Genomic DNA, 24,814 nt, shown 5'->3' with positions numbered 1-24,814 from the left:
TGGAGGATGAGCAGGAGTATTGTCCATAGCCAGCAAGACTTTGAGCGGCAGATTATTTTCTGAAAATTATTTCTTCATCACAGGACCAAAGATCTCGTTCATCCATTCAACAAACAAACAGGGGAGGGGAAAACGTAGGCACACGTGATGCTCGTATTGCGGAACCTCACTCGCTTATCAAGTTACAATTTATTTAAAATGTTTGGTCGTCTTGCAAAACACTCGTAGACCAAATTACTCGCATTCCGAGGTTTCACTGTATCTAATTAAATATATATTTTATTCACAATAAAAAACATTGCTGAATGCTCCGTGTGAAAAACAAAAGGAATGAAGATTAAAATAAGAACATAACTCACTTTATTATATTTGGTTACTTTGGTATTACAACGGCGAAGAAACTTTTCACTTCGATCACAAATCCCAATTATAATACGGTAAAGGATACTTTACTCTCTGGCCATCTCATTAATACCGGTCATTATCAGACTTGGCCCAAAAGACGAGAAGTTTTCTTCTTATTCCCACACCAAAAAATCTGTTTCCTACTATAGGCCTATTAACAATCCTCAAGGATATCTCAAGGGGCAGTGTAGTAAAAAAAAAGTTACTGACACAACAAGAGGAGCAAATGGCCAGAATAAAGAAAAGGTGCGCTGAATGCAAGTAATATAGAATAGGTTCGAACCTGAATAAACATGTTGTCATAGTCACATCGAAATAAAATAAAATGTTAATGAGAAATATACTCAAATGCGCCAAAAATAAAAATTGAAACACTATTAAACAAAATCTTAGAATGCTATATAGTGATGTACGTCCTATTAAACTCATTCGCACATCCACATATCCAGAGACCCAAACATGTAATCCAAGAACGAAGAAGTAAGTTGGTGACAACACATAAGGCTGTAGTCAGTATCATAAGGCAAACCATGAACCAAACGCTCAGATAGCCTAGAGCAAAACAGTAAACCAGAATGCAAGGTCTACTCATAAGAGACCATTCACGAAATCACAATAATATCCCAACCAAAGACACTTGTTACTAACACAACCCCATACTTCACGGAACATATCATGTGCAGACACGAGGTGTATATCGCCGGCAATAAACTTAGACGCAGGGTTCTAGGCGTGAGCAAAATATCGTCGTCGCACAGGAAACCAAAGTTCGATCTCAAACCTCAGAAATATTCACCCCGCCGCTCAAAACATACAACAGGTTGTATATTAACTATCATTCCCGACATCACACACGGGAACCAAAACACCGATTGAAATAAAGCATAGATAAATCAAGTCGCGAGCCAAAATACCAGAAATGAATATGATAATCACGAATATAGCGAAATATCTCAAAATAAAATGGAAGAACAAGCATACGTTCCAGGAGTTCGACCAAACACATTTAAAGCGATTAAAACATCGTCGGTAACTCGAAAAGGCCATCCTAAAAATTGTCGACTCCATTATATCTTCAATGACATACCTAAACAGTGTGTCAAGTCAAGGAGAAAAAAATCCAAAATACAAATACAATGACCTGTCGTCATTGGGTTAAGTTAGGATTGCACGTCACATCTTCAATTGAAAGGAAACCATTCTAGTGCGATGAAAGAATCAAATCGCAAATTATGTGAACCTATTTTAATGACCAAGACATTTAGAGATCAAGATAGTGTCTCAGCACGACTCATTTTTCCAGGCTATATTTCTCTATGCTTTGATAGTTCGGTAAATGAAATGGCGTATGGCCTTTAGTGCCAGGATGTGTCCGAGGACTTCGGCTCGCCAGGTGCAGGTCATTTGATTTGACACCCGTAAGCGAACTGAGCGTCGTGATGAGGATGAAATGATGATGAAGACGACACATATACCCAGTCCCCGTGCCAAGTATGGCTAAAATTCCCGGGACCCCTGTGACCAAAGGCCAGCACTCTAACCATTTAGCCATGGGGCCGGACTGAGACGGTGAGCACGTGGGACAGTGGCTTCTGTACCTCACTGTAAAGAGGTGGTCCTGTATGTTATGGCTACTCACACTTTGTTGTTATCCAGCAATGAATTAGAGTAATCTGTTGCACAATGATCCGTCTATCCGCTCGGACCATACAAGTCACTTGATGGTCAACACGTTGTACTCCACGACATCTGACTCCTGGCGATGGTGGTATTGCCCCAATCTACGTAGCCATGGTACACTCCGGACACCGTGGCTCATGGAATAGCCCGCAGTATCGTACCGACAATATGGCTGAGATCTTGTGTCTTACCCATCCTCTACACGGTCAGTACGAGGTGTGACAACATTGCAGTCATTGCACGTTATAAATTTCGGTATAACTTTACATCCCGCAGCCCAACGTTTATAACATTATAAGGAAGTGAAAATAATGCAGATCTTACTTGGAATTCATTTTAGAGGAGAGATGTGTTCATTGCGAAGTCTAGGAACCCACCATCCCGCCCCCAGAAGTACATTTACTTTTATAACCTAATAAAGAGTAGCAGCCGCCATCGTCCATGGCTAAGTAGCTTCTTGCATTCTCATTGGTCAACGGGAACGGAATGTGACGTCATTGCCATCAATGCTGATAAATACATTGCGTTACCAACCCCGGCTGAATAAAAGCACAAACAAAAAAACACCATGTAAAATAACTATGCGGCTTTCCATACGAAACTAGGGGCCGAGGGCCGCTTCGCGGCTACTAACCGTCCAGACCAATAGTCCTGTCCACGGCAAGAATCCTAACCGTCCAGACCAATCGTCTTCCTTCCAGACCAATCGTGTTTCCTCCCGAAACTAGAGGCCTAAGGCCGCTTTGCGGCTTCTAACCGTCCAGACCAATGGTCTTGTCCACGGCAAGAATCCTAACCGTCCAGACCAATAGTCTTGTCCACGGCAAGAATCCTAACCGTCCAGACCAATCGTGTTTCCTCACGAAACTAAGAGACCTAGGGCCGCTTCGCGGCCTCTAACCGTCCAGGCCAATGGTCTTGTCCAGATCCTATCCTAACCGTCCGCACGGCAAGAATCTTGTCCAGATCCTATCCTAACCGTCCGCACGGCAAGAACCAGTCCAGGCCAATCTTGTAACAATAATCACCACCACCAGCTATCGAAGCACCTCACTCATTGGTTCCTAAGTACAGAGGTTGGCAGAACTGAGCACCGGTTTTGCGACTGTGTAAACAAACGAGAGTCGCTCCGCGCGCGGCTAAATGTAACGAGTACTGGGCTGCGAGAAGTACATAAAGCATTGATTACATTTTATATTAGAGCCCGTATTGTCAAAGTATCAACTTGTGAAAATTTAGATTTTATAATTCCACCTTTACAATACTGTAATTATCTTTATTACTAAGACTACATTAAATTACACTCGTGAAACATGTTTCGTCCTCTTGTCCTCATGTTTCACGAGTGTAATTTAATGTAGTCTTTGTAATAAAGACAATTACAGTATTGTAAAGGTGGAATTATAAAATCTAAATTTTCACAAGTTAACATCGCAGTCATGTACCACACCCCGCCGACCACAGCGCCAGCTAGCCAAAACGGCAGCGATCTCCAGTTCAATTGCTTGTCAGTGAATAGTCTACGGTAGAGTACTGCTCTGCTAAACAGTCCAAACGTTAAAAAGATCAACGCAGTCTTGAATCAAACCACTCGTCTGTTTTGGTTGCCTCTTTGAGCCTGCAAGAATAAGACAACCCGAGTCCAGCTCTCCCCACCCATCAGGACACCACTCGTCCCGAGAGGTTACACTTCTTTTCAGCCAGACCCCAATGGAGGTGACCTCCCTGTACGATTTAAACCACATGCCAGACCTCCTGCCGTTCTTAAACCTCTGGCAGTTCTGGGAATCGAACACGGGCCTCCGATCACGCAACTAACTACTACGTTACGGCTGGCCTGGTAGTCATGACAGTTATAATGCCAAGTCTTTAGCCAGTTCGAGTCCCGTTGATTGAAAAACGTTCACCAATAGAAAGTTGGCCGCTAGGGTAGGAGAGGTGGTGGTATGCAATTTCTAATCACTAGATTGCGTGCTAAAAGCCTCGATTAATTCCACACCTCTCCACATTTTTCATTTGAAGTGAGGGCCAATGGCGCTATTGATGGTGCTTTGTCCGTCGCATAGGGACGTAAAGCCTTTAGCAGACCCCTTGGTGTTACCTGACAGGAGTAGGCCACGTGCCGACACCGGGTTTCACCCTCTCTACCTCATTATAATCGTCCCACATCCAGACGTGCAGGTCACCCATGGGAGTCTTATTGAGAGACCTGCACCAGACGAGCTGAAAATATCCTCCTCGGACACTCCCGGCACTAAAAGCCATACGATAAGTAAATAAATAAAAGGCATCGCCTTCAGATGCTCACCAGAAGAACCTGTAATGGAGCAGTGGAGTGGAGTATGCCGCGAGGAACTTGGCTTGGCTTGAAGAGAATCTGAACCAAAGCAGCCACGGACGGACGATGTGGCTCACCCATCATATCTGAGTAGAATATCAAATGACTCACCTGTTTGAGGTCCAGCGTGATGGTAACCCACTCGAACTGCGGCCCACTCGCCAAGGTGGGACTCTGCCACCAGCTGGGAGTGCCGTCTATGGCGTTAGTGATGGGGTGACTCTTAGTTGCAGTGTCGCAGACCCCGCACTGGGGCTCTCTCATCTGCACGTGCTCCACCAACTTGCAGTAGACCTCGGGACCCGCCTGGCCGCACGTAGCGTTCGCCGTGATGCTGGCCCGAGACGCCAGGTTGAACACAGTGGGGAACAAGCCGCCGCCGTTCGCGCCGCCACCGCTGATCCCGTTTGGTCCGTAGTCAGATGCATCTGAAACAATCAGTCGTCAAAGGTCATGAACAATATATAATGCCATTAACCCAAGACAGCAGAAATTAAGTGCACAAAAGTCAATGAACATGCAAAGAAAAACAAATGAAGGTTGCAACAAAACTTGAGCCTTCTTGGTTGGTGTCCAAACCTCCCCCCGTCTCCCACCGTAGATCTGTTCCAAGCCTTGATACGGCGTTATCTGTTGCCAGATTTTCAAAATAAACTGCGGAGTATCCTACGATACGTTTACTGGCAAACTTTTCAATGGAAAAACAACGTTTATCAACACAAGTTGTCTGTTGTTCATTACTATATAAGTACACATTTATAATGATCTCACATTTTACACATTTTGAGATCACTGATTACAATTTCCTTTTTCTTGTTTAATCTTACCACATATTATTATCGTAATTCGCTGTTACTTCAGGTTCAGCTTTAAGCCCCTGTGGGCGGGGCGATACATTACATCAATGGTATACCCTGCCTGTCGTAGAGGCGACTAAAAGGGGTACCAGGGACTCTCAGCTTGGGAGCGTGGCTTGGCGACCCCAGTTTTACTAGCAGAGTCTGGCATTATTTGTCAGGCTCCTCACTTTCAAATTGCGTAGCTGACCTGTCTTGTTCAACTGCTGTTCTCATGTTTGCAAGGCCACGCCCTTGGCTGAAACCTCCACTTGCAAAGAATCAGACATCTTCCATTTGCTTTTCGATCAGTGTTAATGGAGGATTGCTTACAAACAACACCACAGAACAACTGTGCCTTTAGTCATAATATTGAAAGATACGTTCCGACAGTTATTAGAGTGATGTCAGTTTACTGCCCGCCTGGGTGGGGAGAAGGGAGTACGGAGTATGGTTGCCATGGAAACGTGAGCGGACCTACTACGGTTGCCATGAGGATACGGCTGCTGGCCGGCTCTTGTTGCTTGGAGTTACCAAACCTCTCACTTCTGAGTTATGTGCAACACAACATAGCGAACAAGTGAGCCGGGGAAGGACGTGGGTTCGATTCCCCGTCAGGAAGTCGTAAAATTTAAGAAACGAGATTTCCACTTCCGGAGGTGCACATGGCCCTGAGGTTCACTCAGCCTACACAAAAAATGACTACCAGGTTAATTCCTGGGAGCAAAGGTGGCCGGGCGTAGAGTTGGAAGCCTTTACCTTCCACTCCTCCAAGGGCCTTCATGGCCTGTACGGAGGTGGCTTTGCTTTGCTTTGCTTCCTACTAGCAATAATAATAATAATCGCGTGTGGCCTACGCAGACGTCTGGTGCAGGTCTTTTGAGTTGACGCCGGATTGGCGACCTGCTTGTCTATGAGGATGGGGCCCTACTTATGATGAATTCTAATAATGACGGCACACACACCCAGCCCCCGAACCATCGGAATTAACCAATGAAGGTTAAAATCTCCGACCAGGCCGGGAACCGAACTCCGGGCCCTCTGGACCAAAGGCCATCACGCTAACCATTAAACATGGAGCCCGACATGCTTCCTACTTAAAAACCTCCGCTCAAGTTTATTTGTCTACTAATGGCATTCCACTCCATCTCTCCGCTGACAGCTCGGAACATACCACTTAGTCGAGTTGCTCGTCTCCTTACACCCAAGCCTTTCCAACACAAAGTTTGCAACATTTTCGCAGCACTACTCCTTTGTCGGAAATCACCCATTGTGTTTTCTAGTTCTCGTATCAAGTAATCCTGTTTTTAAAAAAATGAAATGGCGTATGGCTTTTAGGGCCGGTAGTGTCCGAACATGTTCGGCTCGCCAGTTGCAGGTCTTTTGATTTGACTGCCGTAAGCGACCTGCGCGTCGTGATGAGGATGAAATGATGATAGAGACGACACATACACCCAGCCTCCGTGCCAGCGAAATTAATTATGGTTAAAAATCCCGACCCTGCCGGAAACCGAACCCGGGACCCCTGTGACCCTTGTTACTTCGTAAAACCGTTCTATAACGCTTTTCTTATTTTACATTAACAAAAACGTAAATACATAAGTAAAAGCTGCATAACTTACTTCCAACTAACTGAAGTAAAAAGGACACATTTAGACTGATACCTTAAAAACACGCCATTCTGACTTACCCGGACCGCCCGCTCTCCGTTACGGTTCCTGGGGATGTTTTAGGGCCATTTTTGTTTGTTGATATCTAATAAACTAACTGTTTTAACATTTTAGCATCAACTAGGGAAGAAATACTATTTGTCTGAAAAAGAGCGATGAAACGCGATTGGATATTTCAGAATTCGATAGTCCTCTTTCTGGCTCGTTGCACCAACTATACATATGTATTTGGTGGGTTTCACATCCACCAGCTAACCCACAGAGATAGATTGTTGGACGCGCTCGGAACGGTCAGCTGTTGGTGGTGTTCTGTATTTGTATAGGGATAAAGTAGTTATTTCATGGTAAAAATACTTAATTATTTGTTTGAGTGATCCAGTCAGTGTAATAAATATCGTGTGTGTTTGGTGATTGAAGATGTAACCAAGCTCAGTAATATATTTAAAAATTGCATTGCGTGGTTCTGCTGGTAGGTTACGTACGTTAGATTTACTTTGCTTCGTTTTTGAGTGGGGGAATATAGGAAAATAGTGAAAGACATTTTGGTGATATGGAAGTGTGAAAGGAATCATATTCCGCAGTGTTAAAAGTAAATGATATTGTAAAACTAACTGATACTGGAGGGGCGTGTTTAATTTACGATTAAAATGTACTAAGATACAAGGTAAGATAATGCCAACTTCTTCTGAAGTGAACAATCAATGCGACATCTGTCGCAAAGAAGTAGGCAACAACGATCATGGTATACAATGCGAAGGATGAGACAAGTGGCAACATGTTGACTGCAATGATCTCACGCAAGATGAATACGATATTATAAAAAGGAAAAATTGCAAAATTTCTTGGCTCTGTGTAGAATGCAAGCCACGGGCTTTGCGGAGATGCATTACAAAAGACGAAGAATAAATAAAAATCCTAACGGATAAGGTTCAAGAACTATTGAACTTCGTGGAAAATAAATTACAAGAGAAAATTCGGGAAGAAATCGTATCTCTTCTACCAAAGGGATCAGATATATATCAAGTAGGACAACCCGTAACCAAGAAGATCAAACAGAAGGTACCAACACCTCCAACTTTGAATTTTCATCAACTTAAACTACCAAAGACGAGACCAACGAACTCAACGACTCCTGAACCAGCGCTGGATGAACAACAGGTAGGTCTACACGACTCACACATAACAAGAAACACAGAGGAGAAAGAAAACTATACAGAGAACGATCAAGGAAACCAATGGGCAACTCAGACTTATCGTAGAAGGAAAAAGGTCGTCATAGGCACTAAGACTGACTGGAGATAATAGAATCAGAGCTGGTGACAGTACTGCATGGTTGTACATGGGCAAGCTCCATTACACCACAACTACAGATGGATTAAAATCTTACCTGAAAGAAAACGGAACATCTGGAGAAATTAAGTGTGAGGAACTGAACAATAGGGGAAACAATAAAGCGTTCAAAATTGGCGTGGATTTCGGAAATGTAGAGAAAATCAACTCATCGGAACTGTGGCCAAAACGTGTTGTGATAAGGCGTTTTCGTTTCTTCAAGCAAAGACAGGTTGGAGTACCCCTCCGAAGCGAAAGAAATGACTGAATCAAAAGAAACTTCACTATTGCTTTGGAATACAGAAGGTTTACGAAATGTTATGAGATAATGCACTACACGGGGACAAAGTCGTTCTAACAGAAACATTCTTACTGGACAATTTTAGTGTGAACGGATTCTATAGTCATTATGTCACGGCACTCACAGGACAAACAGGTAGACCGAGTGGAGGCATATCATGCCTAATTAAGCCATGGCTTAGACCCACAAAAGTTGTACATAAAACTCAAAATTTGTTCGGTATTAGCACTAAAGTTGGCGTAATTCTTTGCGCATACTTCCCTCCAGAATCGTCGTTACTTGAGATAACAGAGTCTCTAAGCAACAAGGTCGAAAACGAGCCCACAATTCTAGCAGAAGCCCTTAACAGCAGAATATATATTAAAAGTAACAAAACTGAGGCAGTAGCATAATTTTTAGAGCAAGAAGGTCTGCTACTAATTAACGATAATCGACTCCCAACGTACCTATGCCACAATGGAACAAGTGCAACTGACCTAGTCCTTTCAAACAATCAGATCAGAATCCTCAGTCACCATATTTTAAAATCATCTACGTTAATGGGCATCAGGAAGCACCTGCCGGTCTTAACTTCTCTGACAACTACCTGGAAAACTCTTCAACCTCAGCAGAGGAATCAAGTCAGAATGAAAAGAACCATTAATGTAGAAACACTCAAGCAAGATGCGCACACCGCAAAACAACAGGTCCTCCGGGAACTAAGTAACGGACAACTTGAAAATTCAGCCCGGATTATAGAAGACACAATAAAAACAGCAGTTGGACCACAAGGAAACTCTTTTCATAAGTCAACACCACGGTTCGATGCTCAATGCTATGCCAAAAGGAAACATGTAATAGACTGCCTACATAAAACAAAATCTAGTTATAAAAACGCACAAGAACTTGAAAGGTACAACAACGCTCGTCAAAAATACAAAGAAAATCTGAAAGGAAAACAAAGAAACTATCTAGACATGAAACACACTCAACTGACAGAAGAAGCTGAGGCAAATCCTTTTGTAGTACTAAGACCAAGACAACCGCATTTTAGTAACAACATCGAGATAGAATCATGGGAGAAACATTTTACGTCGATTCTTAATTACAGAAACCTCGGTACAAATATCGAAGTAGATGAAACCTATGAATCAAACTACCGCACTATCACTGAAAAAGAAGTTGCAGAGATAATAACAGAATCTAAGAAGAATAAAGCTCCTTGCCTGGACGGTATATTAAATGAACACTTGAAATCTTCATTCGAACAGATGAACATGTTATGGACAAAACTGTTCAACAAATGTTTAGAAAAGGGAGATACACCGCAGTGCTGGAGGTATTCCAAAATCAAAATACTTTACAAAGGGAAAGGAAATATAGACGACCCAAATTCTTATAGAGGTATCGCCATAGAGAACAATGGCTTTAAAGTGTTCGCTAAAATTCTTTGTAACAAACTGACCAAGCTGGTTGACAACTCTATCCCGGACTCTCAACTTGGCTTTCGAAAGGGTAGATCCACACTCCACGCAGTAAAGAATATGTTAAATGACGTCGATGATAGCTTAAGGATGGAAAAAGGAAAATTCTTCGCAGTATTTATAAACTTTAACGAAGCTTTCAACTTGCTGGACAGAGAAGTACTTATCACGAAACTGGCCATAATAATCAGAAACATTCTATCTGACACAAGAGTGATCATAGACGATGGCATCATTACGTCCAGTGACATAACCCAAACGAACGGAGTACTACAGGGGGACCCAATGAGTCCTATGTTATTCAATATCGCAACTTCCGATGTGACAAGAAACATCCATGAGAAGGATAAGAAAGTCGTGATGTACTTGTATGCTGATGACATCGTCATAGGAGGACCAGTCCTGCAAGAGGTGCAAGATACACTCAACAGACTATCGGAATGGGCTATAGAAAATAAATTCACAATTAACACCAAGAAGACAGTTCAAATGACATTCCGGAAAGGAGGAAAGATTGTATCAGAAGACTTAGGGGGAAACAAATTAGCAATTGTAAATCAGTTCAAATACCTGGGCATTACCCTCCAAATGACCCGGACCACCTTCTCTATACATGTTAAAGTAAAAGCAACAGCAGCGATTAAAGCCATGAAAAACATACAAAATCCAGAGAAATTATCCTTGACCATCGCAATGAAACTATTTCAAGGGAAAATAATACCGCTTCTAACATACGAAATGGAAATTATATAGGACCATTTAAAAATAAGCGACCTAGGAACCCTAGAGAAAGTGAAGGCCTCATTCCTCAGGAGAACACTCGGTGTATCAAAATACACCCGATCAAAACTTGTATACGTACGAACAAAAGAAGACTATCTAATACAAGAGATCAAAAATAAAATCCTTCTACCTTCAACGGACGGCTTTCAGCAAACATTAAGAAGACGAGAACAAAAAATAATTGATATTAAGTGGGAATTTTACAGCACTGGCGCGATGACAAAAAGGGACTGGAACCAGTCAAACTACGAGTGGAGACATGTGGTCACCATCATGCAGTCTGCATCAATAAGAGGTTCCATGAACAGTGTTATTCGTGTATATGTGAACTGTGTGGTGAGAGTTGTGGAAGATACCGCTTGCAGTTTTGCAAAAAGAGATCAAAATCATTGTGCGCACTTCTTAATTATTATTATAAATACTATCTGTCTCACAAACAGGGACGCAAGTAACAACAAATCATATGTAATATTCCGCCATAACATAGGTATAATTTTCACGGAAGATATCGAGTCATGTAAGCCTACAAGTTAGTAACAATAAAGACTTGAACCAGCACAGTTGTTGCAAGCCTTCGATTGCTGTGGCTCTTATAATGAAATGTTAGCTTATATTAGAAGAGTTTCCTCTATTCAAAAAAAGGAAAATGGAGTTCTTAAAATATCACCTCCGCATAAACTGCAAAGAGAGTTGGGTAATCCATGTCATACGAGTTCGACTTACTCAGCCGTAGATCGCTCAGAGTAACAAAAACGTCGAAAATGGCGTGGAGGCAGTCTAAATGGTGTCAAATTGAAAGTCCTGTACAAGGTAGCTGAGGTCGTACGATTATTATTTTTTATTATTATTTCTGTTTTCTTTCTTTCTTTCTTTCTTTCTTTCTTTCTTTCTTTCTTTCTTTCTTTCTTAATCTGTTTACCCTCCAGGGTTGGTTTTCCCCTCACACTCAACAAGGGATCCAACCTCTACCGCCTCAAGGGCAGTGTCCTGGAGCGTGAGACTTTGGCTCGGGGGATACAACTTGGAAGGAGGACCAGTACCTCGCCCATGCAGCCTCACCTGCTATGCTGAACAGCTGCCTTGTGGGGGGAGTCGGAAGATCGGAAGAGATAGTCAAGGAAGAAGAAAGGAAGCGGCCGTGGTCTCAAGTTAGGTACCATCCCGGCATTTGCCTGAAGAAGTGGGAAACCACTTCGAGGATGACGGAGGTAGGAATCGAACGCCCCCACCTCTATTCACTTGACTTCCCGAGGTTGAGTGGACCCCGTTCCTGTCCTCGTACCCCTTTTCAAAATTTGTGGCAGAGCCGGGAATCGAACCCAGGTTAACTCATATGAGAAAACAAATACAGTGGTATCTTCTTTCAGCATTCGGGTTCGTGCGTGATAAGTTTCCTCCATTTATGGCTGCTCCTTCAGATCTTCAGAGATCAGACTATTTCCCGCTATTTCACGAACTAGCCTGCCACTCTCAATCTGTACATCCATCCTCTTTTCAAGGGCCGATAGAACACAATGTTTGTCATCGCCCGAAATTCACGATAATTCTTTATAAGGACTGTGCACTTAACGCACTTATTTTCATCGAGTTTTATGTTTCCCAGTCCAGAAAAGCGCAGTGTTCAACACTGTCCTTGCCGCTGCTAATGCCAACATTACTAAATCCTCAGCCACAAAACTTCAATGTCTCTTTCAGGAAGGAAAGAAAATTGTGAAATTCCATTGTACAAGAAGGAATATTTGATTCTATGACGACAGATGAGTACACCAGTAGAGATCAGTTACTACTGACCGACTAATCATAGTTGTACGAATTGTTTTGTCAATATTAAAAAAGTAACTAACCCACATATGCCACTGACTGCTAAAATAGGGAAGGAATATTGTACGCTAACTCTGACCAAACTTCAAACAGTAGTGCAGTGTTGCAAATCACAACATTCTTCGGAGATGTTGCACTAATAAATGTACATTACCCCTGTTATGGTCGCGAAACACATTTTCTAGTAGTTTTCTGGTAGTAAAAAATATTGCGTATGGCTTTTAGTGCCGGGAGTGTCCGAGGACATGTTCGGCTCGCCAGGTGCAGGTCTTTTAATTCGACGTCTGTAAGCGACCTGCGCGTCATGATGAGGATGAAATGATGATGAAGACGACACATACACCCAGCCTCTGTGCTAGCGAAATTAACCAATGATGGTTAAAATTCCCGACCCTGCTGTGAATCGAATCCGGGACCCCTGTGACCAAAGGCCAGCACGCTAACCATTTAGCCATGGAACCGGACTTTCTGGTAGTAATTTTCTTCTTCGAAGCCGCTGGATGCTAATGGCAGGAAAAGTTCACCACGAAAATATGTGAAAGGAAGGTCATGTCGCAACGTCCGCCCATACACAGAAGTCTCTCTCTCTCTCTCTCTCTCTCTTGGGCTGAAGCATAGACATATAGATCTAGACTGGCAATGAGCAGCAGGATTCTGAAGCCGAAAGCGTGCGGCCACGGCCATCGTACGTCACTACACTACCCCGATGAATTAATGTAAACTAGTAGGCAAAACGGGAATATTGGACAGGAGATAATTAAAATAATTAAAAACACATCGAAATAATAACAACACTGATTAACTTAGACCTATTAGGTCCTTCATTTTACCGTTAAAGAAAGAAACACTGGTATATCAATTTACGAATGTCAACCTGTTTTAGACCGATCTATGGTCAAATCGATTCCCATTCAACTCTCTTACAGCACGATTTACACGTGTTTTCAGGTTTGTTTGTTTGTTTGTCCAACCCTTGTTCCGTTTTTGTACAGGGTCGGATATGAAGTGAAATGAATCTGTCGTGGCTCACCATCAACAGCGTCATATGCACTCAATCCATTTTAGCACTGCGGAGTGGTTTGGAATGTAATGCAGGCTTTCGGCACGCAATCTAATGATTGGATATTGTATACCACCACCCCCCTACCCTGTCGGCCAACATTCTGATGGTGAATTCTTTTTTCGACCAATGGGACTCGAACTGGCTAACCACGGTGTCAGACTGTTTAGACTTCAATGCCACCAGGTAGGTTCTGACACGTATTTTCAGGTACGATAATGCAATTACAGTAATAAGGCGATAGACTTGCGCGTCCTTTGAGTTTCGATCTAAAGCATGTGAGCTTAAACTTGGAAAAAAAAAAGATGGAACGTAGCTGTGACTTCATTAGGTATGTTCCCTTTCATAACTGAGCTTAAACTATTACATGTGTTCTCTCCGAAATACATCTCAGTAAGTTTGCACACATGAACATCTTTCGTAGGAACATGCAGATTACCTCCATTCTTGAAAGAAATGAATGGATAAGGATTTTCTAACAATAATGTTTAATGTTATTTATTTTTAAGTCTCACTAACTACTTCTGTTTTCGGAGACGCCGAGGTGCCGGAATTTTGCCCCGCAGTTCTTTTACGTGCCAGTAAATATACCGACATGAGACTGGCGTGTTTGAATACCTTCAAATACCACCAGACTGAGCCAGGATCGAACCTGCCAAGTTGGGGTCAGAAGGCCAGCGCCTCAACCGTCTGAGCCACTCAGCCCAGCTAAGGATTTTCTTTTTGTACAATAGCTTCCTTGCAGGTATCACACGGTAGATAATAACTGACTAACACCTTTACCACCAAATCCTGAGATATATTCAATAATATTCTGTGATAATAAACCTAACACCTATTTTGATTGTTACAAGCTTACCAATCCTTCCACTCTAATTTTAACAGTAATTTTGATATCCTTACAATGTATCTTTAAAGAATAGAAGAGATCGAGGCCACTATTATTTCATTACTAACACCACCGAAACAAAACTTTAAATTATAACCCAATGTTTTATTATTATTATTATTATTATTATTATTATTATTATTATTATTATTATTATTATTATTATTGTACCGGGCGGTACACCTCCACGCCGCTAATTTAAAATGTGCGCCTGTTGAAACTCCTCTGCTGGAGGAAGTCTGAACTTTATTGACGGTGTTAATTTTCAAGTTTCTCAGAAGATGTCACTACCTGGAAATTTTAGAGTTTTTGAACTGTGTCATTTTCGACGTATTTTTGTTTTGCTTGTAGTAAGAAGTGTGAACTTTCTCTTCTAGAGGACACTACTGCAGATCAACAATAGTACACCCTAGTGCGGAGTGAAAGAACTATTTTTTGGAGAAAATTTTATTTCAAAAGTTTGTTTCTGGTTAAATTTCTTTCTGTTATTGTTTAAGTTGGCTGTATACCCCTCTCTTTCCCCTTGTTTTGTATTTAGCCAATCCCGAATTTCTTTTATTAATTTCCGACCAATCGGATCTATCTTCCCCTAACTTGAATATGTTGCTGTATCCTACCCAATAAAGTTCTTGTGGGAGGGTGTTTTCATTCCCCTAACGCCTCGAACCTTCCGCGAGAGGATATAAACTGCTGATTTTTGGGTCTCCGGGCCACTTCTGTTCCATCTTTCAGTGTGTAAAGTACATAGCAGGGGGCGGGAAGCGCCTCTTTCTTCTCCAGCTGTTCAACACCAGGTAATGGCCTCTTAATAACTTCTTTTCTTGCTAGGTCGGCAGTTTAACTCTCGAGGCGGGTTCGAAGCGTTTCCACTATGTAACCTTTTCCTAAAATGTAACTACTCTTTTCATCTATTCTCTTTTAAAGCTGCATATTGGGATAGAGAGTGCTAACCCTCTCAAGATCCCACTCATATTGTTTTGAGGTGAACTTATTTTCTCAACCTATTCTTCGTTAACGTAAAACAAATTGTTCTTTTCTAAAGTCACCTCTGTAGTATGGGATTAGCCCTTGCATTAGTGGCCTAGAGCCAGATTAGGTTTTAAAAACAAGTGTATCAGGACTGCAAGTTCGCCTCCTCTCAAATTGTTATTTTAGAGGTCATGTAATCAACCTTCTTTTCATTTAATAGACCTCAGTAGGTTGGGTATTTTACCCCTGTGTCTATGTACAGTGAGGACAACTTGAAGGTGGAGTTTGGTGTGGCCTTTGAGAGGCTTAAAGTTGAGAGCGAGTGGCTCTTTTTTGAAAATTGAGTGTTGTATGCCTCGTGGAGGCTTTTCAGTGTAATTTGGAGCAAGGGCTCCTAGGCATGAATGGGGTTTTCTGCCCCTCTGTTGAAACTTGTGTTTGGGGTAAAACTGAGCTGATTGCCCAAGCATTGTGAAGTCAGGGCGCGAAGCCCAAATCCTGTAAATATTGTAACTACCCTTTTGACTTGCCACTTTGTACCTGCCATGCTTGTTATTTCTTTATTTTGAAAAGAAAATATAACCTTGTTAAATTTTAAATTAATTTTACTTTCGTAGCTTGAGACCCGTTCACACCCGCACCTTCTTTCACCTCTACCTACCGCTAAAACACGGTAACAAGTGGTAGCAGAGCGTGGTTGAATGGGTCTCAATTTAGCCCTTTTTGACGGTTAAACATTGTTTTGTTCCGAACTCTAACAATTTTCTCAGTTGCTGGAATTTTTTGAGTTTTTCAAAATTGTTCTGTCATCATGCCCGGACCTCGCGATGTTCTCCATCTTAACTATATGCGCAAGGAGGAGTTGATCTATGAATTGACTATTAGAAATGTGCAATCTGGAGGCACGGTTGCAGTAGACACAAACAAGCTTAGAGAGTCCCTTGATTTGCCCATTTCCATCCCCACCTTGGGAGAGAAAGAAATTGACGACTCTCTTTCCACGATCGTCGAGAATATTACTGGGTTAGCATCTGTAGTTAGTTTTTTTAATGAAAATAATCCTTCTCCTAATCAAATTAAGCGTGTGCAAGCTAGGCTGTTTCATTTTTCAAATAGAGCTAACGATCTGTTGTCTCTAAAGTTGAATGACGTTCAGAGGAAGGAAGCTAGTACGCTCCTTGAAAATATTTCTGAATTATCTAGTAAGGTCACTCAATTGTTAACTGGGGAGGTTCCTCCCAAAAGCGATCTACCCACCACAGTGAATGTAGGTAGCGAGGAAGAGCCTCATAAGGGAGAAGTCAATAGGATAACCGTTGCTGCTCAAACTATCTCTGCCCCATTGGACAACGAATCTGAACGCCGTGCATCGTTGAGTAACATCCGTTCGGAATTAACTACCTTGCCATTGAAACCTTTACCTACTATGTCACCCGGGTTTAGCAGCTTGCCTCATCCATTGGCAATGTTGCTCAGAGGTATCTCTAAGTTTTCGGTTAATACCACCAGTGAAGTAATTTCATTTTTAAGATTTCTTGTTGAATTTCAGGATCATGCCCTTGTGTTTTCTCTTTCTCCATGTCAAATTTTGCAAATCATCTATCCTTATGCAATTCTCTCTGACAAAATAGTAAGAGCCATAGCTGAACAGTCATCTATTGAAGATTTTCACGCACACTTGCTTGCAAATTTTATTCCTGCTCGCGCGAGGTCATCTCTGATTCAGAAGTACTATTATCGTGTACAGCGCTTGGATGAGAACTTGGCTGATTTCATACAAGATTTTAAATTCTATACTAGGGTGTTTGCTCTTCACTTCCCTGAGGATCAAATTGTACAAGCTATTGTGGAAGGTATTTCACCATCCTATAGGTCATATTTGTGTTTCGCGGCGTGCCCGCAAACTTTCTCGGAACTTGAAGCATTGGCCGTCTCAGCAGAAGGAGTTAGATACGCCGATTCTTTGCGTGTAGCGAAAGAACCCCCGCCTTCCTTTAGTAATACTCGGCCTCCACCTCGCCGATCAGTCACCCCTCGTAAATGTTATGCTTGTGGGTCGCCTGACCACCTGCGCAATAAGTGTCCACTGATCAAGTTGAGTGGGACAAGGAATGGGGCTGGTTCATCACAAGGCTGTTTTAAATGTGGGGCTTTCTCACATATCGCCAAGAATTGCCCAAATTCGAATAGCACCCCCTCCTGCTCAACTTCTGGTGCAAATTCCACCTATGCCAATAATAAAAAGTGACTAGTGGCTTCGGCTGAGTCGACTAATCCATCTTCCCGAGACTCAGCCCCTGGTAAACAGGTTGTAAATTTAGGGAACGAGCAATTTTCAAATTCACCTTTTGAATGCCCCAAAGAGTGTCTTAAGATTGCGGCGGATACCCCCGCACCTGTTCCTTTTCTTAAGATTGAGTTAAATAACGAGCCTATAACAGCTCTCTTAGATTCAGGCAGTGTTTGTTCGATTATTTCGGCTGAATTGTATTCTAAATTGAAATCTGTTTGTAAACTACCTGACTATGTCTCCTCTCCTGTTCAATATGTTTCGGCTAATTCATCCCCATTAGAAATTCTAGGTTCCTTACTGGTCAAAATTCGTATTTTTAAATTTACATGGAAAACCAAACTGTTTGTGGCTAAGCACTTGTCTTGCCCCATCATACTGGGAGCGGACTTCATTTCTCACACTGGTCTTGTGCTCGATCTTCAGAGTAAGTCGTGCACATTCAAATTTGCGTCCAATTGTAAAATCCCACTATTAAAGTGTAATTCTGCATCATGTTCTTCTATTTCGCCTACCCAGGATGAGATGTTGTTAGACCTTAGACATCTACCTTTTTTTTTTTTTTTTTTTTTTTGCTAGGGGCTTTACGTCGCACCGACACAGACATCTACCTGAGGAGCAGGCTGATAGTATTCGCAAATTGTGTCAGTCCTTTCCAGAGGTGTTCTCTGATACTCTTGGTGTTACTGACCTTATTGAATACAAAATTGAGGTCACGGATTCGATTCCTGTCCGTTTTCCACCTTATAGGCTATCTCCACCTAAAATGAAGGCTCTGAAAGAAATTATCGATCAGATGTTGAAGGATGGTATTATTAGGCCCTCTAAGTCAGCGTATTCTTCGCCTATTTTTCTAGTCCCGAAAACCCAAGGAGGCTTCAGGCCTGTCATTGATTATAGGGCTCTCAATCGGAAGGTGGTGTTGCAATCTGTGCCCCTTACTGACATTCATTCTTGTTTTTCATGGTTTCGTAAGGCCAAGTTCTTTACTATCTTGGACTTGAATCAGGCCTATAATCAAATTCCCCTTGCCGAAGAGTCTAAACATCTTACAGCGTTTGCCACGGACTGGAATTTATACGAATACAACCGCGTGCCTTTCGGGCTCCCCACGGGAGCAGCTGTACTCACTAGGCTACTAGATAGGGTCTTCTCCGACATCAAATTTGAGTACTTATATCACTACTTGGATGATGTCGTCGTATTTTCAGAGACTTTTGAAGAACATCTAGATCATCTGCGAGAAGTTCTCAATCGCCTTCGTAAGGCTGGGTTAACTGTTAAGTTGTCCAAGGTTGCCTTTGCTAAGCCCTCTATGTCATTCCTAGGGCATATTGTGTCACCTGATGGTGTTGCAGTCGATCATTCGAGAACACAGGCCATCCGTGATTTTAAACCCCTTAAGGACGTCAAAGGTATCGCCAGGTTCATTGGTATGGTGAATTTCTTCAGGAAGTTTATTCCTAACTTCGCTAATAGAGCGGCGCCCTTAAACCTTCTTCGTAGGAAAGGCATCAAATTCGAGTGGGGACCTTCTCAACAAGCCGCTTTTGAAGATCTTAAATTAGCTCTCTGTAATGCCCCTGTACTTGCTATGCCTGACTTCTCAAGGAAATGCATCGTCCAAACCGACGCGTCGTCGTCCGCAGTAGCTGCAGTCCTTCTTCAAGAGACTGAACTAGGGAGGCGACCCATTGCCTATGCATCTAGGACTTTATCGGCTCAAGAAGCCAAGTATTCTGTCTATGAGCTCGAAGGGTTGGCAGTCTTATTTGCCTTAGAGAAGTTCCGTCTCTATCTGGAACATGTCAAATTCGACCTGGAGACAGATAATCAAGCCTTAAGCCGGGTCTTAGGTAGGCCGCGTCGTACTGGTCGTATAGCCCGTTGGGCCATCCGCATTTCTGCCTTCCAATTCGATGTCAGGCATATCAGAGGTACCGAAAATGTTGTTGCTGATGGATTCAGCCGTATGTTTGCCAACGACGTCGAGACCCATGAACCGGTCGACAGTTCAACACCTTCCGAGTCCATACTATCTGGTGTTAATGCCATCTTAACAGATGCTCCCATGCTTTTTAGGGATATCGAGAAATACCAACGTGAAGATCCGACGCTGGCTCCGATAATGGAAACCCTTTCTTCTGGGGAACATGTTGTCCCTTATGTTCTGAGGAATGGTGTTTTATGTTGCCCTTCGAGGCATGACAAGATGATGAAGGTTGTCGTTCCAGCTGTTCTTGTGCCTATGATCTTCAAATACTATCATGAGACCCCTTTGGGTGGGGCATCTTGGAATATTTAAAACTCGTGAAAAGATTCGTGAAATGTTCATCTGGAAAGGTATGGACGGTGAAATCCGTGAACTTGTAAAAGCTTGTAAATCTTGTTTGCTCAGCAAACCCACCATGTCCACCAAGGTAGGCCTTTTGTCTTCGCATCAAGCGTCGCGCCCCATGGAACGCCTGTATATTGATTATGTAGGACCCTTCCCCCAGTCAAAGGGAAATGCTAACAAGTTCATCTTTGTGTGCGTAGATGGCTTTACTAGATTTTCCTGGTTATTTCCGACTAAGCTGGCTACCGCTCAGTCTACCATTACTTGCTTTTTTTGGTCCGTGCCAATATATTGTGTCTGATAATGCTAAGGCGTTTACATCAAATCTTTTTCGTAAATTCTGTTTTGACTTGTCCATCTCTCACGTAACTACTTCTGCTTATTACCCTCAACCATCTCGGGCCGAACGGGTTAATCGTAATCTCAGGTCCGCGCTTATTGCCTATCATCATGAAGATCATTCCAGGTGGGACACGTCCCTGCATTGGTTAGCTTTTGCTTTGAATTCGGCGGTTCATGAATCACATAAATTTACTCCAGCCTCGTTGATGTTCAAGTTTGTTCCCAACACGCCGCTCTCTAACCTCTGGTCTCTGAGTGACATTCTACCCGAGACAATAGATCCGGACAACATTAAAGATCTTTGGAAGAAGGCTAAAGCCAATCTTAGAGTGTCTCATGAAAAGGTTAGGGAAAGGTATAATCGTGGACGGAGACCCACCCCTTTGAAGGTAGGTGACCAAGTTATGGTCAAGAACTTTGTTCCCGCGGGCAAGCTTGCCCCCAGATATCATTCTCGATTTTCTTACGCCGGTTACGTTGCTAGTAAGCAATCCAGCCACCGAGAGGATATTTAGGGTTCACCTGTCCCAGGTGAAACCGGTGTAATGTCTGTGTTAACTTGCTTCATATTATTTTGAAAGGAATATGAAGGTTATATTTTTTTTTGAGTTTCACTTTTAAGGCTTTCTGCCCCTTCTATAATATTTTGTTTTATATGTAAGCTTTTTGTAAAACCTTCCCCGATCCGTTAAACTGCCATTTTGTCCTTACCATGGCCATTACCACGCTCCCGTCTCCTGCTATACACACTGTGGCTTGCTTATATTAAATGCCATGGATTTCTGCACGCCGCTGGCCCCTCAACCTCTCCATAAAGCCTGTGCCCTCAAAAAAAGATGATGGTCCAACAAATTCTGCCGCCTAGATTTAATGTTTCAGTGCCCCCGCAGCCGCGCGGCGCCGTGCCGCGACTGGGCTAGAGGAAGGGCCCCCTCGACCCCAGCGAGGACAACGTGTGCACGGCGAGCCGGAGCTCTCCTCCCGGCCAAGGCTGATGTGCGGCGCACGACCTGCTACTTGCCCGCAGCCTGTATATGTTCACCGCGGGCGCGGCGTGTTTCAACACCACTACTCCCCTCATAGTGCGGGCGAGCGGTATCTCAGGGTACTTGAGGGGTCCGAGCGGCCTCCGTTTGGACGCAAGCTGCAACGGCGGTATCTCAGGGTACTTGAGGGGTCCGAGCGGCCTCCGTTTGGACGCAAGCTGCAACGGCCGGTCTGGCCCTCCAACTTAATCAACATCAACTACATGGACAGTTACTATAAGCAATGACTACACTTGGGAATTCAACAGCAATATTTGGTGGACATTGCAAAATTTTTCATCACTTTTAAGTATTAAAAGTTTATCTTCAGAATTCACCTTCTACAAACATAAAGACTTTACTTCACCTGCAACAACAAAATTTTGAAACTAAATCAAACCAAATTAAGAAAATCTTATAAATGCTTCTGCAATCAATCTTCATATTAACTTGGACCTTGTTTCAAACAGATTTCATGTGTCACCCCTGGAGGAACTTTTGGGAGGGGAGGTCTGTACCGGGCGGTACACCTCCACGCCGCTAATTTAAAATGTGCGCCTGTTGAAACTCCTCTGCTGGAGGAAGTCTGAACTTTATTGACGGTGTTAATTTTCAAGTTTCTCAGAAGATGTCACTACCTGGAAATTTTAGAGTTTTTGAACTGTGTCATTTTCGACGTATTTTTGTTTTGCTTGTAGTAAGAAGTGTGAACTTTCTCTTCTAGAGGACACTACTGCAGATCAACAATAGTACACCCTAGTGCGGAGTGAAAGAACTATTTTTTGGAGAAAATTTTATTTCAAAAGTTTGTTTCTGGTTAAATTTCTTTCTGTTATTGTTTAAGTTGGCTGTATACCCCTCTCTTTCCCCTTGTTTTGTATTTAGCCAATCCCGAATTTCTTTTATTAATTTCCGACCAATCGGATCTATCTTCCCCTAACTTGAATATGTTGCTGTATCCTACCCAATAAAGTTCTTGTGGGAGGGTGTTTTCATTCCCCTAACGCCTCGAACCTTCCGCGAGAGGATATAAACTGCTGATTTTTGGGTCTCCGGGCCACTTCTGTTCCATCTTTCAGTGTGTAAAGTACATAGCAGGGGGCGGGAAGCGCCTCTTTCTTCTCCAGCTGTTCAACACCAGGTAATGGCCTCTTAATAACTTCTTTTCTTGCTAGGTCGGCAGTTTAACTCTCGGGGCGGGTTCGAAGCGTTTCCACTATGTAACCTTTTCCTAAAATGTAACTACTCTTTTCATCTATTCTCTTTTAAAGCTGCATATTGGGATAGAGAGTGCTAACCCTCTCAAGATCCCACTCATATTGTTTTGAGGTGAACTTATTTTCTCAACCTATTCTTCGTTAACGTAAAACAAATTGTTCTTTTCTAAAGTCACCTCTGTAGTATGGGATTAGCCCTTGCATTAGTGGCCTAGAGCCAGATTAGGTTTTAAAAACAAGTGTATCAGGAGTGCAAGTTCGCCTCCTCTCAAACTGTTATTTTAGAGGTCATGTAATCAACCTTCTTTTCATTTAATAGACCTCAGTAGGTTGGGTATTTTACCCCTGTGTCTATGTACAGTGAGGACAACTTGAAGGTGGAGTTTGGTGTGGCCTTTGAGAGGCTTAAAGTTGAGAGCGAGTGGCTCTTTTTTGAAAATTGAGTGTTGTATGCCTCGTGGAGGCTTTTCAGTGTAATTTGGAGCAAGGGCTCCTAGGCATGAATGGGGTTTTCTGCCCCTCTGTTGAAACTTGTGTTTGGGGTAAAACTGAGCTGATTGCCCAAGCATTGTGAAGTCAGGGCGCGAAGCCCAAATCCTGTAAATATTGTAACTACCCTTTTGACTTGCCACTTTGTACCTGCCATGCTTGTTATTTCTTTATTTTGAAAAGAAAATATAACCTTGTTAAATTTTAAATTAATTTTACTTTCGTAGCTTGAGACCCGTTCACACCCGCACCTTCTTTCACCTCTACCTACCGCTAAAACACGGTAACAATTATTATTACTAGGTCCTAGCTGCAGTCCATTACGAGGAGGCTATCACCGACAAATACACAACGGAAGGAAGTGAATGACGCAACTTTAATAGTAAATAAAATTGTATTAATAGGTAGGCAATAGGTGTACATGAGCACATGTACGCCACTTACCGATGTACTGAAACTCCTATTCCTTCCTTATTCTCTCTTCGTAATTACAAAAAACCTCACCCAAACACTACTTAGGTATTCACCATTCTGCCACACAGTAGTTTGCCGAAACATTAATGCGAAATGTGCATTAAAACAACATAAAACGAAACTGCACGTAACACAGTAACATGCATCTTTATAGTGGCTCTGTAGTGATGTAAGATGGCAGCGACCACAAGCTTCCGGCTTCACTTGCACCAATGCTACGAGATAGGGCGCTGCCAGTCTATTTACTATATGTCTGTGGGCTGAAGTATAGTATTAGTCAGAGCTAAAAGGGAAGAGAAGGGCCATGAAGGGAGTGAAAATGAAAGACTCCCTGGGCCTCGCAAACCTAAGAGAAGAAGAGTTGACCAAGGGAGGTCTGAGAGAGAAGCTAGGGATACAATGAGGGCCCCTCCTTCTTACGACAGGATGTACACCTAACGTAGTCTGTAACAACAGAATTTTGTCTGTACTCGTTCTTAATTTCGGATTAGCTAAAACAAAAGTCGATCGCATGTGCAATGTGGAATGTACATGTAGAGGAAACAAGGTTACCAACATTCGTCCGTCGTAGTCTTCAAGGGTCTAGAAGTCTACAATACGACGTCCCTGTCTGGCATCCCACCAGTGAGGAAAACAAGAGGAAGTTAAGCGCAGTCCAACATCGAGCAGAGCCACTCATTTACAGACAAGGTTGCAAATAAATCATTAACATCCATTAACGTCGTGACCAACTAAAAATACCCAATATTTCTCCGACAATCTCTGGCTGGATCTGTTGAAATGCCCCCCACAAATGCCCTTGAATATTCGTGCACAGTTTCTTTCTGATAAGTTCACATTAGAGCAAATCCAACTAACAATTCTACAATTCTTACACCTCTTCGAAAATTACAGCATTTAGCAGGCGGCTTTCTCTGAATCAAAGATATCTCCTGTTTCAAATTGAGGCACTGACATGGGAAAAGTAGTGTCATTACAAGTGAATTTTACAGGAAAAGAAAAAGAAATAGTTTTTTCAACATTCTCAAGCAGATGTTACTGCAAACAAATCATGTAAAATCAAGGAATAATCCATTTATCATTTTAACATACAAA

At 42.6% G+C, this 24,814-nt stretch overlaps 1 protein-coding gene across 1 annotated transcript in view; it reads right to left on the bottom strand.

Moving 5' to 3' along the window:
• Positions 1 to 24,814, bottom strand: part of wb (wing blister) — a 682,542-nt gene that overhangs the window by 557,751 nt on the left and 99,977 nt on the right. The window contains exon 2 of the mRNA XM_068227209.1: positions 4,535 to 4,851. Coding sequence (XP_068083310.1) covers positions 4,535 to 4,851 — 317 coding nt within the window. The remainder of the gene's footprint in view (positions 1 to 4,534; positions 4,852 to 24,814) is intronic.

The sequence above is a fragment of the Anabrus simplex genome, chromosome 4 (genome assembly GCF_040414725.1).
Source record: "Anabrus simplex isolate iqAnaSimp1 chromosome 4, ASM4041472v1, whole genome shotgun sequence".
NCBI lineage: Eukaryota > Metazoa > Arthropoda > Insecta > Orthoptera > Tettigoniidae > Anabrus > Anabrus simplex.
This window is presented reverse-complemented; position numbering and strand designations above follow the sequence as displayed.